The 15247-nt window shown below is 53.0% G+C and overlaps 2 protein-coding genes across 7 annotated transcripts in view; one reads left to right on the forward strand and one right to left on the reverse strand.

The window, feature by feature from the left end:
* Positions 1–3844: 3844 nt before the first annotated feature.
* On the reverse strand, positions 3845–14469 carry Bcat2 (branched chain amino acid transaminase 2). Of its 6 annotated transcripts, none has more exons than XM_063253064.1 (11): positions 13881–14466; positions 10472–10546; positions 9911–10114; positions 6911–7021; positions 6714–6821; positions 6454–6617; positions 5700–5842; positions 5462–5547; positions 5185–5325; positions 5035–5109; positions 3845–4235 (listed from the first exon to the last, which is right to left on the reverse strand). In XM_063253064.1, exons 1-11 carry the CDS (start codon positions 13902–13904, stop codon positions 4197–4199), a joined length of 1170 nt encoding a protein of 389 aa, XP_063109134.1. In that variant the 5' UTR covers positions 13905–14466; the 3' UTR covers positions 3845–4196. The 6 variants fall into 6 exon arrangements, with proteins under 6 accessions (XP_063109134.1, XP_013003393.1, XP_003465484.1 ...); XM_013147939.3 differs by having other exon boundaries at positions 13714–14465; XM_003465436.5 differs by having other exon boundaries at positions 6714–6833; positions 13881–14464.
* Positions 11693–15247, forward strand: part of Bax (BCL2 associated X, apoptosis regulator) — a 94606-nt gene continuing 91051 nt past the window's right edge. Inside the window, exon 1 of the mRNA XM_003465527.5 lies at positions 11693–11696. The gene's annotated coding sequence lies outside the window, so the exon portion shown is untranslated. The remainder of the gene's footprint in view (positions 11697–15247) is intronic.

Consider the following 15247-nt stretch of genomic DNA (forward strand, 5'->3'; position numbering starts at 1 on the left):
CCCCCCGCAAAGCATCTTTATGCTATTACAAAAACCGGGCGAGGTGGTGCAGTTCAGTAATCTATCTACCGGGGAAGCTGACACAGGAAGCTCACCGGAAGTTCAAGGCCAGCCGGGGCTACACATTGAGACCCTGTCTCAAAAAAAAAAAAAAAAAAAAAAAAGAGAAAACCAGGCATAGGGCACCCACCTGTAAATTCCAGCACTCCGGAGGCTGAGTCAGGAGGCTCACCATGAGTGAGTTCAAGGCCATCTTGGACTTCATAATGAGTTCAAAGCCAGCCTGAACTGCATAGTGAGACTGTCTCAAAAAATAAAACAAAAAGAATCTCATAATATCTGATACCTATAGAAGAGATCATCTCAAGTTGTTGAATAACTCAGACTGGACTCAAATTTGTAGTCTTCCTGCTTCAGCCTACCAGACTGCTGTGATTACAGGTATGAGCCGCGTAATACTCTGCCCAATTTTTAATTTTGATGAAGTCTAATGTAGGTAATTTTCCCCTCTATTTCTGCTTCTGGTGTCATATTTAAGAAACCATTGCCAACTGGTAGCACGTCCCTGTAATCCCAGCATTCTGGGTGGCTGAGGCAGGAAGATCACAAGTGTGAGGCTAAATGTGAAAATTAAGAGACTTAGAACTGTCTCAAAACTAGCTCGGTGCAAAGGCCCTGGGTTCAATCTCCAGTATTGGAAAAAACAATACAGGGTCTCACTTTGTAACCCAGACTGGCCTCAAATTTGCAATCTTCGTGTCTTTATATCCCTGGGATGCCAGTTAAGTACCATTCTGAGTTTATTTTTAGGTATGTGTGTTGTGTTTTCAGGAAAACCTATTAGATGAGAACCTTTGCCAAAGGCGGAAGTTGCCAGGAGACAGAAAAAAGAGGCAGACGAATTCCAGGCTGCACAAAGTGCCACTTACCAGGGATTTACACTCAGCAGCATGTTTCCTGTAGCAAGGAAACCAAGTCTGTGGCCTGAGGGATGAGGAAGGCAGAGACAAACTGAGCTGTGGCCAGCTGGAAAGCACCTGGGCTTACTAAAATGCTACTAACACGAAATACACCGATCAATTAAGCAGAGCCAGGCAAAGCATGCCTGTAATCCCAGCACTCAAGGAGGCTGAGGCAGGAGGATTGTTACTAGTTTAAAGCCAGCCTGGGCTACACAGTGAATTCCTATTTCAAAACAAGGTGGAGGGGGAGTCCTAGAGACAATACTGGAACACATTTGTACTTTTTTTTTTTTACTTTTGGGGACCGGATCTCACTAGTTCAGGCTGACCTTGATCTCACTTTTTAGCCCAGGTTGGGTCTCAAACTTGCAACAATTCTCCTACCTCAGCCTCCCTAGTACCGGGACTACAGGCATGTGCCAACATGCCTGGCTCACATTTTTGTTTTGTTTTGTTTTTGAGTAGTTCAGGCTGGCCTTGAACTGACTTTTTTTTTGTACCAGGAATTGAACTTTAAACTCACTTTGTAGCCCAGGCTGACCTCAAGCTTGCAGCAGCCTCGTGCTTCACCTTCCCAAGGGCTGGAATTATAGGCGGGTGCCACTATACCCTGATGAGTGTTTTGTGGCTTTGTTGTTGTTTTTGTTTTGAGAGAGGGTTTTGCTATATAGCCCAGGCTGACCTTGAGCTCACATCAATTTTCCTGCCTCAGTCTTCCAAGTGCTGTGATTATAGGTATGCACCATCAACCCTACCTCTAATCAGGTATTTTAGAAGATAGCCCTTGAAATTTGGCATGGGGCTGCCTAGCTGTAATCTCAGCACTCTGTGAGACTGAGGCAGAAGAATCTCAAGTTCAGGAACAGGCTGAGCGACCTAGTGACACAGACAGAGACCCTGTCTCAAAATTTAAAGACTAGAAATACAAACGGCTGAAGAGTAGCTCCATGTGGTGGGTTCAACCCCCAGCCCTCAGCCCCTTCAGTTCAGATCAAATATTTCCTCACAATCAGCCCAGGTTAGCAGCGTCTGACAATCAAGCTTGATGACAATCAAGCCTCAGGACATCTGTCCCTGGGTCCTGGGATGCCAATCTGAAGGGCCACTAGTGACCTTAACCTTGGCTGCTTGGCTCAGCCAAGGTGGCAAAACAGTCCCTTTGATGTGGCTCATTGTGACCCCAGCTACCAGTTTCCCTCACAGGTGGAGGTGACAGGGGCCTGTGCAGCGGTGGGCCCGACCTCATCAGCAAAGATGAGGGTGGAAATGGGGAACGGAACACCAGGACCGTAAGAGGAGGCGGCCAGGAGCCCAGGAGCTCCCCCTATGGGACTCGCCTGCTCGAGCACCTATGAAGCCCAGCTTGGCTCCCAGAGGCCTAAGTAGTTTCAGCTGAAAGTGTTTTTGCTTTTTGCTGTGTGCAATACTGATGGTCATGTGAGAAAACCATCCCTCCCGAGCAGAGAGTGGGCAGGGAAGTCCAGTCAGCGGCTTCCTGAAGAAATCAGAACTCCAGGCCAGTGCTGCATGCTATTAGACAGGCCATCGATCACAGCTGCCATGGGAGCCTATAGGAGCTGAGTGCACTGGGCATGTCTGTGATCCTAGCACTCAAGAGGCTGAGGCAGAAGGCTCCCTGCAAGTTCCAGGTCAGCCTGGAACACAGTGAGTTCAAGGCCTGAACTACATAGTGAGACACTGTCTAAAAAAAAAAAAAACAACCAGAAATCAAACAAAAATAAAAGTCCCCCAGGGTCTCCCTCCAGCAAACTAGATCAAAGAGATCAAAGAGATCAAATCTCACAGCCAAGCTCTGGATTTGAATCACACTAGAGGCAGGTTTGGATCTGCCGGGTCCCAATCTCCTCTCTCTAAACGTCCACATAGAAATGAGCAAAGTGTCTGCGTGAAGTGGCCACACAAACGACACAGACGCATAACAAGGACTCTGTTTTATAAACTTTTTGTTGTTTTGTGAGACAGAATCCTATTATGTAGGTCAGGCTGGCCTTAACCTACTGGGTAGTCCAGGCTGGCCTAGAACTCATGGCGATCTTCCTGCCTCAGCCTCCCATATGCTGGGATTACAGCATATTCCACCATGCTGGGTTCTGTTGTATAAACTTCTTGATGCTCAAACATTCCAACAGCAGTGATCACCTGCTGCAGGTGCTGGAGGCCCCTGAGGGACAAGGCCAGCTCAGGAGTGTCAAGAGATTCCTTTAAGGACAACTCAGAAGCTGGGTGTTGTGGTGCACCCTGTAATCCCAGCATTTGGAAGGAGTTCAAAGCCAGCCAAAGTAAGATCTTGTCTGTAAAATATATATATTTTAAAGTGAAGTCTGGGACAGGGTACAAACCATGACCCTGAAGCCAGCACCTAGGGGGTGAAGAGGAGACAGAGGCCAAGGATGGTGGTGAAAGCCTGCCAACCCAGCACTCAGGTGGCTGAGGCACAGGGATCTCCTGGAGTTTGAGGCCAGCCTGGGCTACATAGACACTGCCTCAAAAGAAAAGGAGGATTGGGGATTTAGCTCAGCAGTATAAGCACCTGCCTGGCAAGTGTGAGGTCATGAGTTCAATCCTCAGTTTCAGGAGAGAGAGAGAGAGAGAAGGAGAGTGCGCTCGAGCAGTCAGGGAAAACAATGACTTTGAGAGGGGCCCAGGGCTGATGGGTGGATGTCGGGAATGGATGCAAACTGTCCCCAGGATGGGAGCTGGGAAGGGGAAGGAAATGCTAACTCTGACTGGAGAGATAGAAATTGCTCCCGGGCTAGAGACCACCAGGACACTGGGTCCTTGAAGACAAAGTGGCCAAAGGTCAGGATTCCTGCTTTAAAACACTAGGTCTTGAGTTGCGTCACTGGAGATGACAGCCAATGTTTTGTTCTTTGGCATTTTATTTCAAAATTGTAGCAAGAACAGAGAGAAAAAAAATTAACGGCAGCAGTGGGGTCCGGCCTGAGAACGGAGAGATGCAGAGTCGAGGCCACGAAACATCTCTGACCCCCCAGGAGATGAACATGGAGCAGCAGGGGTAGGGAGAGGCCACCGGGTCCCCGCCCCTGTCGCAGGGCCAGGTCTCAAAGGCCTGGACCCAGCTCTCACAGCTTTGGGAGTGTAGCAACCACCAGGGGGCGCCAGGGACCTGGGCCTCTCTTATTGCACTTCAAATGAGTCCTGACAGGTCGGTTGATCTGAGGCTAAGGTGTGGTCCAGCCGAGCCCCGCAGTTTCACACAGTGAGCATCCACTCGTGGGCGCTGGTTCCGTACTGCAAGACAAACGGGGGGCGGGGGGGTAAACTACAACTCCCAAGAGGCCTTTGAGTGCCCCAGACTGAGGGCTCATGGCTTCCACCCCGCAGCCTCATGGGAAATGAAGTCCAATCCCCAGGGAACACCATCTGTCACGGGGAAGGGAGGGGCCATCTAGGCAACTGCACAGGGGCTTAAAGGAGTTCTGAGGAATTGCAGAGCTCCCGAGGCGTTGGAAAAGTAGTTCCAACTCAGAAAGCCCAGTCAGAAGTGTAGTTGTAGTGTACAAGTTTACAAGAAAGGTGGAGGGGAAAGCCATCTTGGCTCAGAAGCATAGGAATGGCCCCAGAGGTTTATGGGAGGAAATTTTCTTGGGCAGGAGGTCCTTAAGGAGTAAGATTTCTCAACCCAAAGGCAGAGCTCAGAGCCTTAGGGCGTCTTAGGAGTCCAGTTTGTGTGCCCAGAGGGAGGGCCAGCACGAAAAAGAGACCCTGTGTTCTCAAAAGGTCACAAGAAGATGAAAGGGTTTCCTCTGTCCAGGAGCCCCAGAAGCTGCAGAGGCTCATGGGAAGGGGATTTCTCCCACCAGGAGAAGCAGAGGCTCTTGAGTAGTGGAAATGACAATTGGTTTGTCTGGTTCCTAGAGCTCCCGGAAAGTGTTATTTAGCACCAAGGGGTAGTGTTTCAGCCAAAAGGAATTCCTGGAAAACTTATTCAGCCTGTGGCCTATAGGCTGACAGGGGGACTATTATCCAGGATGACTGAGGAGGTGCCAGGAAAGAAACCTCCAGCCAATTCCCTGTGGGTGGGACTCACCTGAATTGCCCTCAACTCCTTCTGGAAACGGAGGATGAGCTCAGGCCCATGTTCCATGGTGGGAATGTGGACATTCTGGGAGAGAAAGTGCCGTGAGGCTGGGGCGTCTCCACCATCTCCTCTCCTGCCCCCTCAGCAGCCCCGCCTCACCTTGCCTTCGTACAGGATCTGGTGCACCGGGCAGACCTGGCAGGCAGTGCCGGAGCCGAAGATCTCCCGCACCCGGCCCTCCTCCAGCGCCTGCAGCAGCTCCTGCATGGTGATCTTGCGCTCTGCTACCCGGAACTCACCCTTCAAAGCAGGAGAGGAAATAGCTCTAATCCTGTTTCCCTTCCCCAGAGGATGCCGAGGAAGACAGGCACAGAGACCAGGGGTATAGAGACTTGCCAACATGCCTGGCCCCACCCCAAGGTGCCCCAGACCCTACCCAGGACTGGGCCAGGTCCAGCAGGCTCTGTCTGACGACTCCAGGCAGGATAATCCCATCTAATGGCGGCGTCACCAACTCCAGGACTAGGTCAGGTGTAAGGAGGGGTCACCCACAGCCTGGAGCCCTCTTCCCACCCCATCCCACCCCTGGAATCCCTGGCACTGCAACCTCTGAGGAAAGAGGGAATCACCAGCCACTCCCCCCAGGGCCGGGGTTGGCTCATCGCTGAGCTCACCCCCGTCCTTGTGGGTCCAGTAGATGAAGATGTTCATGGTGCCGACCTCGGTGAGCTGCTGGTCGGGCCCGTACAGCCAGAGCACCTGCTCGCAGCCCCGCTTCTGTGCCTCCCGCTGCACTAACACAGTGGGCCCGTAATTCCTGGTGGGTGGCAGCCTGGTCAGCTTCAACAAGGGACCCTCCCAACCCGCCCCCCAATGTGGCCCTCGAGGAGTCTTTCCCTACTGGGGATGACCTACTATTCCCAGTTCCCAGCCCTCCTGTGGCTCCCCAGTGCCACAGACAGGGTCCCTGGGGGGATGGGCCCTGCTGCCTCCTCCTGTTCTCTGGATGGCACCTGCACCCTGCCTTTCCTGCTGAGCTCGTCTCCCTCACACCGTTCCTCAGAGCCATGTCCTGAAATCCCCAGCCTTTCCCAGTGTTGCCCCCCGTGATGCGTCTGGGACCTGCAGGCTCCTTCTGGCGCTCTCGAGGCTCCCCTGCTGAAGCAGGCCCCTTCCCTCTCTGGCTGAGGCTCATCTGGTCCATCTGTGCCGTGCTCTCACCTCCCTCCCACAGTGTGTCCACGGTGACACCAAGCTCAGCCTGGACCTTGCACCTTGGTGACAGGCCGTCATCTCCCCATAGTGGGTGGCCCTGGCCATGGGAACAAGGCAAGGACAACACCCAGACAGCCCCCAACTCTGAGCTCAGAATCTGGGTTCCGTCATTTCCAGGGCACGGGACACCCTGAGGTTTCGGGTGCTACTTACCCCCCCAGCTTGTAGTCACCGACACCCCCTATCCAGGCTCGGATAAACGCTGGGTCAGCAAGCAGGGAGACGGGGGTCAAGGAGTCCCCAGGGAAGTAAGAGCCCACAGGACAGAGAATGACGAACAGGAGTGCTTTCGAGACACAGCCGACACCCAGTGAAGGCTGTGAGGGAAAAGGGGGGCAGTGTGAGTGACTGGAAGTCCAGGCCTGGCCTCCGCCTTCAACCCCTGCCCCTTCCCTTCCCTGAGCCAGGCTCACCTCATTGCCAATGAGCACGGGCCGCACGTAGAGGCTGGTGCCAGGCCCCTCGGGGACCCAGTCCTTCTCCACCTCCACCAGCCGGCGGATGCACTCCAGCAGCTCCGCCTTGTCAAAAGTCTAGGTGGAACCTTTACATGTCAGGACTGGGGGTGCCCATACCCCACCCCGCCCCTCCACGGCCAGGGGCTGCTCACCGGCAGGCAGAGCCGCTGGGCCGAGCGCAGCATCCGATCCATGTTGAGCCAGGGTCGGAAGAGGCGGACCTGCTGGTCTCTGCCCCTGTAGGCCTTCAAGCCCTCGAAGAGCTGCAGGGACAGAGGGTGGGAGGCTCGGTCTTGGAGACACCCCAATATCACCATGCAGAGACAGCAGGACAGCACAGAGCAGGGGACAGAGGAACACATCGAATTACAACAGACAGGCAAGCTGAAGAGACAGATGGTAGATACAGACAGACGGAGACAGAACGCAGATGACAAACCAATTGTTTGTCTGGTTCCTAGAGCTCCCGGAAGGTATTATTTAGCACCAGTACAGTACAGCGCACACTTGTAATCCCAGCATTCCTGAGGCCAAGGCAGGAGGATCTCTGCAAATTGAAGGCTAGGTTGGGCTACACAGTGAGTACCTCTAGGGCCAGCCTGAACTATACAGTGAGACACTGTCTCAAAAAAAAAAAAAAAAAAAAAAAAGCAAAAAAACAGTAGACATGGGATAAAGTTCCAAGGCAGAGTGCTTGACTGGGCTCCATCCCTAGCACCATGACAAAAAATGGTACAATCAAATGTCACCACTCTCATGCCAGAGTCCTCACCCAGGGACAGGCTAGGGCACTGGGATTTCTGCCCTGCAACTTCATGTTTATGCATCTGGTCCACTAGAGGCTGGAAGAGCATTAGGATCAGGACCACTTCTGACCTGTTCTCCACAGAAGCACCCATCCCTGGAACCTGGGTGGTGCTTGGCATACAATGGGTTTTTATTGACTTAATGAATGAAAAGTAAGTAAGCATACTAGTACATTTGGGGGGGTTAGGGGGACAAAGAGCAAGATACTAAAACAGACTTTAAATCTGAGCTACTTAAAACAGTGTGACACTGGTAGGTACAAACACTGTGTCCAGCCTGAACAATAGAATAAAAAAGGAACTGTCTACCTAGGAAGAAAATTAAATTGAGTCCCCTGAGAGCTAGGATTACCCCAGCCATTTTTTTTAAAACTAGAGCTTGAACCCAAGGAGACTTGAGCTACCATCCCCATAAACTGCCAGACGAACCTCAAATTTTTGTGATCCTCCTGTCTCAGCCTCCCAAGTAGCTAGGATTACTGGTGGGGATCACCATGCCCAGCTACACACCAATTTTTTTTTTAATTTTTTATTTTTTTATCGGTACCGGGGATCGATAAAAACAAAAAAAGACCAAAAAAAAAAAAAAATCCAACCTAACTGAAAATTTAAGGATCCCCCCCACTTTTTTTTTCAGTACCAGGGATTAAACTCAAGACTTTGTGCTTGCTAGGCAGGTTCTTGGGCCGCTGAGCTAAATCCCTGGCCCTCTAACCGAAAATTTTAACCTAGCAAATAGTTTACAGAAAAGGAAATACAAATGGCTCTTAAATAAGAAACCCAGGCCTGGTGGAACAGGGCTTTAGGAATCCCCGGTCCCATAGAGCCTGAGGCAGGAGGATCCCAAGTTTGAGGTCAACATGGGGAATTTAGTGAGACTGTCTCAAAAAGGAAAAGTGCTAGGGTCCAAGGTGGTGGGGCACACTTGTAATCCTAGCACTCTTGGAGGCTGAGCAGACCCTGAGTTCAAGGAGTAGCACCTCACTACCACCAAAAACCTAAAATAACCATCTGCGCTCCTAATTAGGAGGCAAATGCACACTGGAATTCCTTGGAGAACCTTTAAAACCACTCAGGAGACTGGAAAAGATTTCCAAATTGGACGAGGCTTGCCCAACGTTTGGAGAAACAGGCTCAGAACGCAGGTGTGGAAACCCACAGTCCCACAAGCACGTGTTTTAACACTTTCCCAAACCACAGGAGAGCCTCGCCTCTGCCCCAACGGCTTTGAAACTGGGCAGAGAGATACATGCACTGGACTGCTTATCACAGCTTTGTCCACAGTAGCACAGGCTGGAACCACCCAAGCAATGGGTATCTGAGGGGGTGTCGCCAGCATGGAAGGCTTCACTGCTGCCAGAAAGATGGTGTTAGAGGCTACCACCCACCACACTGGCCTGGTCAGACCTCTGCCATTGTTCTTTCCTGCCGGGCTTTGCTGCTTCACTGCTGAGTCCTCCATGGCTCCCAGCTTCCTTGGACAAAGTTCTGCCCCTCCGACACCCAGTCTGTGGCCAGACCCCAATCCCACAATCTTCTGCCATCTGGGACTTTGCACTAGTGGCTGCCCTTTTGGTAGAAGGAGCTTCAACAGAGCTCTCTGCTGGCCTCCTGCATGGCTGCAACACATTATACAGAGCTCTGCCTGAGCTGCAGGGTTTTAAAGTAAAGGACTCTGCACCACCCAGCACCAGGGCCTGGAGCAAGGGGAGGCGTCCCAACAGAGAAGGATAAATGCATGGAAAGAAGAGACACACGACAAAAGCCAAGTGTGGTGGCTCACAGCTGTAATTCCAGCACTCAAGAGGCTGAGGCAGGTGGATTAGCATGAGTTCAGGGGGCTGGGGGTTTAGCTCAGCGGCATAAGCACCTGCCTTGCAAGCAGGCAGTCGTGAGTTCGATCCCTGGTACCAATAAAAAAAAAAAAACCACAAAAAGAAAAAAAAAAAAAAAAAGCATGAGTTCAAGGCCAGCCTGGACTATGTAGTGATTCATAGCTAGCCTGAATTACCTAGCAAGACCTGATTTCAAAAAAGAAAAGAAAGAAGAGGAAGAAAAAGAGGAAAAAGCAGAATCAGAAGAAAGAAAAGATAGATAGAAAAACCCAACCCAATAGCCAGACATGGTGGCTCACGCCTGTAATCCCCAGCACTGGGAGGCTGAGGCAGGAGGATCATTAGGAGTTTGAGACCAGTTTGGGCTACAAAGTGAGCTCAAGGCCAGCCTGAACTGCATAGCAAGACCCTGTCTCAAAAAGACAATAAATAAATAAATAAATAAATGAAAGAAAGGGATACATTTATCAAGAGACACAGCAAAGAGGAAATACAGACATTGCCTGGCCACCTGCAGGGAGTAGTGGAGGGCGGAGCAGGCCGGGTGCAGCATGAGGTGCTGGAAGGGCTGGATCCGGGGCTGGCCCCAGCCCTTTGCCCCACTCCACTCCACCATCAGCATATGGTCAGTAAACATCTTCCCAAACACCAGGGGCTCGCTGGGGCTGGGCTTCTTTTGTGGTTCTTGGGTCATTTGCATTTGCAGGTCTGCAGCCTGAAAAAGATGGGGCACCCAGGTGTGTGTGTTGGGGGGGGGGTGAGAGGGGTGGGGGGGTGTTGTTTGGGTTTGGCTAGATTCTAAACTGGAAAACTACAGCTCCCATCAGGCACTGGGATCTCAGACCCACAAAGGAGGCCCAGATACCCCAGAGGCCTCTGGGAAACAAGGCTCCATTGCTTTCCCACTGCCTGATGGCAGGTTACTACACCACCCTGCTATCTACCTTTACTCTGGGTTTGCCAGACTCTTGGCAATCCCTGAATCAAGCTGCCAGCAAATCCCTACTCAGACCCAGGGGGTTCAGGCCCAGCCTCCTCCCTCAGTCCCGGGGGTCCAGGTCCCTGCTTTCACCTTGAAGTTGGAAGAAGCACATCTTCTGGCACCACACAGAAGCCAGGGGACAGGGAGAAGTTTCCGGGCCCATATCTGTGTGTGGAGAGCAATATGCAAGGTGATGAAGCCAGTGGGGGACGCAGACAGAGCCAGGGCACCCAACCTCTCCTGCTTCCCTCCTCCACCCAGGAGTTTCCTTGGGGCCAGTGTTGCAACCCCAGTGCATTTCAGAGCATGTGCCTGGCCAACCCTTCCCGAAGTCCCAAGGGGTCATCCTGTCCCTCGAAAGCACCAGCCCAACTCCCGCCCTCCTCCATTGGAGCAAAGTCTAGCGCAGGCGCCTCCTACCCCAGAGAACTTTGGCCCCAGCCTGAGAGCAGCTCAGATAGAGGACAACGCAGGAAGGTGTGCAGGTAAGTGAGGACCTCAGCGGGGTCCTCAAGCCTGTCTTCAGTTAGAAAAGTAAGGGCCCTGAAACTATGTTCCCCCAGAACTCAAGGGTGCGGGCCCTGGCCCCCAGCATGGGTCCCAGGAGTCCAAAGCTCTAGGATTTCTGCTGTAGAGCCCGGGGCTCTGACCTCCTGCCAGCCCCACCCTGCACAAGGACTCCACTCCATGCAAATCTCCATGAAGACAGGGGGCCCTGCAGTCACCCAGAACCATGCTCAAGTGGCCCTCGTCTTTCTCCTCTCCAAGGAGGCCAGGGAGAGCAGGTCTGGCTGTGTCCAGCAGCATGATCCTTGACCTCACAATGTCCCTTTCCCAAGCCCTGCAGAGAGACCACTGGATCTTGAGGTTGAGGGAAACAGAGTGGCCTTTTCAGTTCCCAACCTGTGAACTGGGACAGCGACAATGACAAGTAGGTGAGTCATGGGGAGCTGGGAGCTGGGCCACCAAGCCTGAGGTGCAGCCTGGGGGTGCAGATCGGGGCTTCTGGGATGATCAGCATGCGCTGCCCACATGCCTTGTGGAGGTGACAGGCAGCCCGCCTGGCCCTGTGGTCACACAGCTGCCCAGAAAGGGCCAGGACACTCCATGTGGTAGAGAGAAGGCAGAGACAGGACAGGGCAGCCAGCACATCATGGCGAGGACGGCAGAGGGAGCCAAAAACAGAAAAGAAAGAAAAGGGACTCAGACGGGGAAGTGGATGAACCAAAGACACCGAGGTGGATGATGCGGGCTAGAAAGGGGAGAAAGCAAGGCAAAGGACTGGTGAATAAATCTGAGCATAAAGCGAGAGGCTGAGATGAAAGAGGGAGAAGTCAGGTATGGCGGTAAATAGCTATATTCCCAGTACTCCAGAGGCTGAGGCAGGAAGATCACTGCAAGTTTGAGGCCAGCCTGGTCTACACAGTGAGTTCAAGGCTGGCCTGCATGACGTAGGGAGACTTTGTTTCAAAAACATTAAATTAAAATGTAAGCTAGGGAATTAGCTTAGTGGCATAAGTGCCTGCTTGCAAGTGCCCAGTCATGAGTTCGATCCGGGTATCAAAAAAAAAAAGTAAAAGTAAATAGAGGGCTGGGGGTTTAGTTCAGTGGCACAGTGCCTGCCTGGCAAAGCGTGAGATCCTGAATTTGATTCCTGGTACCAAAAATAAATAAATAAGGAAAGATAAAAGAGACAAACTTAAGAAAGAAAGCCTGGAGAAATTAGAAAAGTGACTGATGGTAGGACAAAGAGAAGCCAGGAGACAGGACAGGAAAAAGGAAAGAAGTAGATAAAGTTTAGATGTCAGGGCCTACAGTGGAAGCACAGCTAGTGAAATGAGGAAAGAGTGGGAGAGAAACTGTCTCAGAGAAGCTCAGAGCCAGACATGATGGTACAGCCCTATAATCCCAGCACTCCAGAAGGCTGAGGCGGGAGGATCTCAAATTCAAACTCAGCTCAGGGAATCTGGTGACTTAGCAAGACCTTGTCTTAAAATTGAAAATTAGAAATAAAAAAATTTAAAAAATTAAAAATTAGAACCCAGGCGTAGGAGTGTACACCTGTCTTCCCAGCATTTAGGACGCTGAAGCAGGAGGGTCACCCTGAAGCCAGCCTGGGCTACACAGTGAGACAAAGAGAGAGAGAGACAGATAGAGAGATGAAGATTGATCCAGGAGGAAGGAGAAGCAGGAGAATGTGCCACACAGCTGGGCATGGCATCCAGGAGATTATAAATCTCACTGGCCAGGGACAGCTGGTAACTATGGAAAAAGCCACCTTCATCCTGCTGGGCACGTCTCTGAAGCCAGGGCTCTCCTGTAGGCTCCCATCTCTCATCCCACGCGGTGGGGGTGGGCCCAAAGCCATGCCAGGTGTCAGGGAAACCATGGGGACAAAGTGCCAACAGCCTGCAGCCCAGTCAGGAATGATGAAGGTGCGGGTGGTGCACTGGCCACAGCTCGGTGACATCCAAGAGCCTCCCGGTCCGTGTTCTGCACAACCCAGGGCTGCTGTCCCCAGCACAGCTCACGAGTGTGTCCATCACCATCAGAATCTAGCAGGGTCCCTGTGGAAGCCCAGCCCAGACAGCCAGTCTCCAGGTCCTTGCATCGCAGCCAGGATGGCTTCTCGTTATAGTGCAGTGCTGTTCTTGTCATGGCCATGACTGTCCCTCTAACAGCCCAGATGGGCCCTGTCTATCCCAGAGTTGTCGCAGTCAGTCACTAAGACCCAAAGAAAGGAAAGGCCAGGGCTGCTCTTCGCAGCCTGGGTTGACCCAGGTAAATCAGGTGTAAAGCAAACAGGAACTTTTCTCTCAAGGTCGCTGCAGGGTAAACGGCTGTACTCCCTGACTGTTTCCTTCTCCACTTAGAAACCCTGCTCGGAATCCTGCTGCTGCACAAGCTATCCCGTGAGCGTGGGTGGTCCAACTCGCCTACAGGACCTGTCGCCTCTCCTGGACAAAGGGACGCCTCTCCTGGACAAAGGGACGCTGCCTCAGTTTCTACACTAGGTGCTAAGCTTCAGATAAACATTGCGCATATGTCTTCATCTACTTTCAGGGCCCCCAGAGTCACTGCTAGCTCTTCCTTTTCACATGGAGTGTGATCCAATGCGAGGGATCCAATTTAAGGTCGAGCTCTGCGCTTCCTCCCGCCAGCCCAGGCCCCACGCAGGACTCCTCCCTAATGCCCCAGGGCTGTGGTCCCCAAATCACACCAGCTCTGGGCCGCGGCCTCGCCCAGTACAGCCTCATCCTCTACGCTTCCCACTTCACACCTCCCAGCGCAGACCCTCTTCTCATCAATTACTTCCCCCAGCCCATTAGCACCTGGGGCACCCCGCAAGGGGGAACCATCCCCGTCCGCGCGCCCTGCCACGGAACCCCAGGGCCAAAGGAGCTGTGCCAAGCCGGAAGCGCTGCGCTCCAGTGGTCCTCCCGGAAGTGCACCCCTCCCCAAGGTTCCCCTTGCCCCAGCGGCCGGGCCGCGAACCCACCTGCCCCAGCGCGGTTGCGGCCATGGTCAGCGTGGCGGGTTAACTGTACCCTGCAGGGGCCCGGCCCGGAGAAAGCCGTTCTGGCCACGCCCCACTCACGCCCCTCCCGCAGGGACAAGCGTGGCGGGGTGGCTCGGGCCAGGCCTCCAGTTCTCTGGCCCTGTTACCGGAGCACATGCACAGGAAGAGGAAGAAACTGAAAATCACTCACCCAGCCAAGCCCCCACCCCTGCTCTGTCCCAGCCACACGCACGCCAGAGCCTCGGTGCAGCGTTTGTTTTATTTATTCACTAAAGCTGTCGTGGAGTGGTGGCCAGGATAGGCAGTCCGGGATAAGCCGGGGCAAATGCAAGGAGCAGAAAGTTCCCGTTGATCACAGTCTTTTTGTGGGAAGGAAGAGCTCACAGTGACTGTCAGCGAATGCACCACAAAATGGGACTTTGGGAAGTGGCCCGAGAGGGTGCGGGGGTCGGGGGTATGCAAGAGGAGCTTGGCCCCGCAATTTGGATACATCCTGTGTGAATTTGTAGTTTTTCTTACCATGAAGAAGATATGTGTTCTTTGTCCCCGAGATAAAAGCACCCAGGGTTTGCTTCTTTCTAGTCCCTTTCATCATTGAAGCCCCCCCCACATTGTCGCTCTCTGTCCCACTCATCCGTGAGTCTCCGATAACAGGTGCCCCACCTCACCCCGCGCACAGAAGTCCCTAGTGACCACCTTTATGAGCATCTCCCCGAATTCAGGGGAGATGCCAATCACACTCTTCAGGTTTTGACCTCGGCCATTCAGACCTGTGACAGTAAGTGACCCTGAGTCACTCCTCAGTCACCTACTGTCCCCAAACTCCTCAATCCAGATCACTGAGACACTAAAATCCCATCTCTGCTATGTTCCCAACATCCTGGGCCATTGTGCCTCCATAATTCTGGGAGATTCTCCCCAAACTCTATCCATCCCCACCCCCATCATGTTCACAAATCCTGCTTCAGAGTCACTGTCCTCAACCTCAAATGCCACAGGCTAGAGCTCCCCAATCACGCACCCTCCCCCGCAGATGTTGCTGTTTTTATTCCACTGGCCCGAGTCCCCGGCCCCCCTCTCCCAGCCCACGACGGTAGGGGCGGTGCCCACAAGCCGCCCCGCCCCCGCCTCGGCCAATCAGCGTCTGCCGCACACCCCCGCCGGGACCAACCGGCCGCAGCCTTATAGCCCCGCACCCTCACCTACACTGCGCCAGGGCGCGGAGCCCAAGATCCACAGTCGCATCCGGGGATCCACACACCCCTGGTTCTTCCTCTCTTAAACCCAGGCATTCCGGTTTCAGCCCTATCTCCCTCTGACCCAGTTGTCTCAACCTTACTTCCCCA

Source organism: Cavia porcellus, unplaced genomic scaffold (genome assembly GCF_034190915.1).
Source record: "Cavia porcellus strain 051 isolate PalLab524CR breed Dunkin Hartley unplaced genomic scaffold, mCavPor4.1 scaffold_7, whole genome shotgun sequence".
NCBI lineage: Eukaryota > Metazoa > Chordata > Mammalia > Rodentia > Caviidae > Cavia > Cavia porcellus.

Excerpts from the sequence above, each read along its gene's own strand:
- Bcat2 (XM_063253061.1), bottom strand. The coding sequence starts at position 13,740 with ATGGTTCCCCCTTGCGGGGTGCCCCAG. Across the intron at positions 10,547-13,713 it reads CCCCTTGCGGGGTGCCCCAG|ATATGGGCCCGGAAACTTCT; the intron begins GTGCTAATGGGC and ends CTCCACACACAG. Across the intron at positions 5,548-5,699 it reads CTGGACCCACAAGGACGGGG|TCCTGGAGTTGGTGACGCCG; the intron begins GTGAGCTCAGCG and ends CACCTGACCTAG.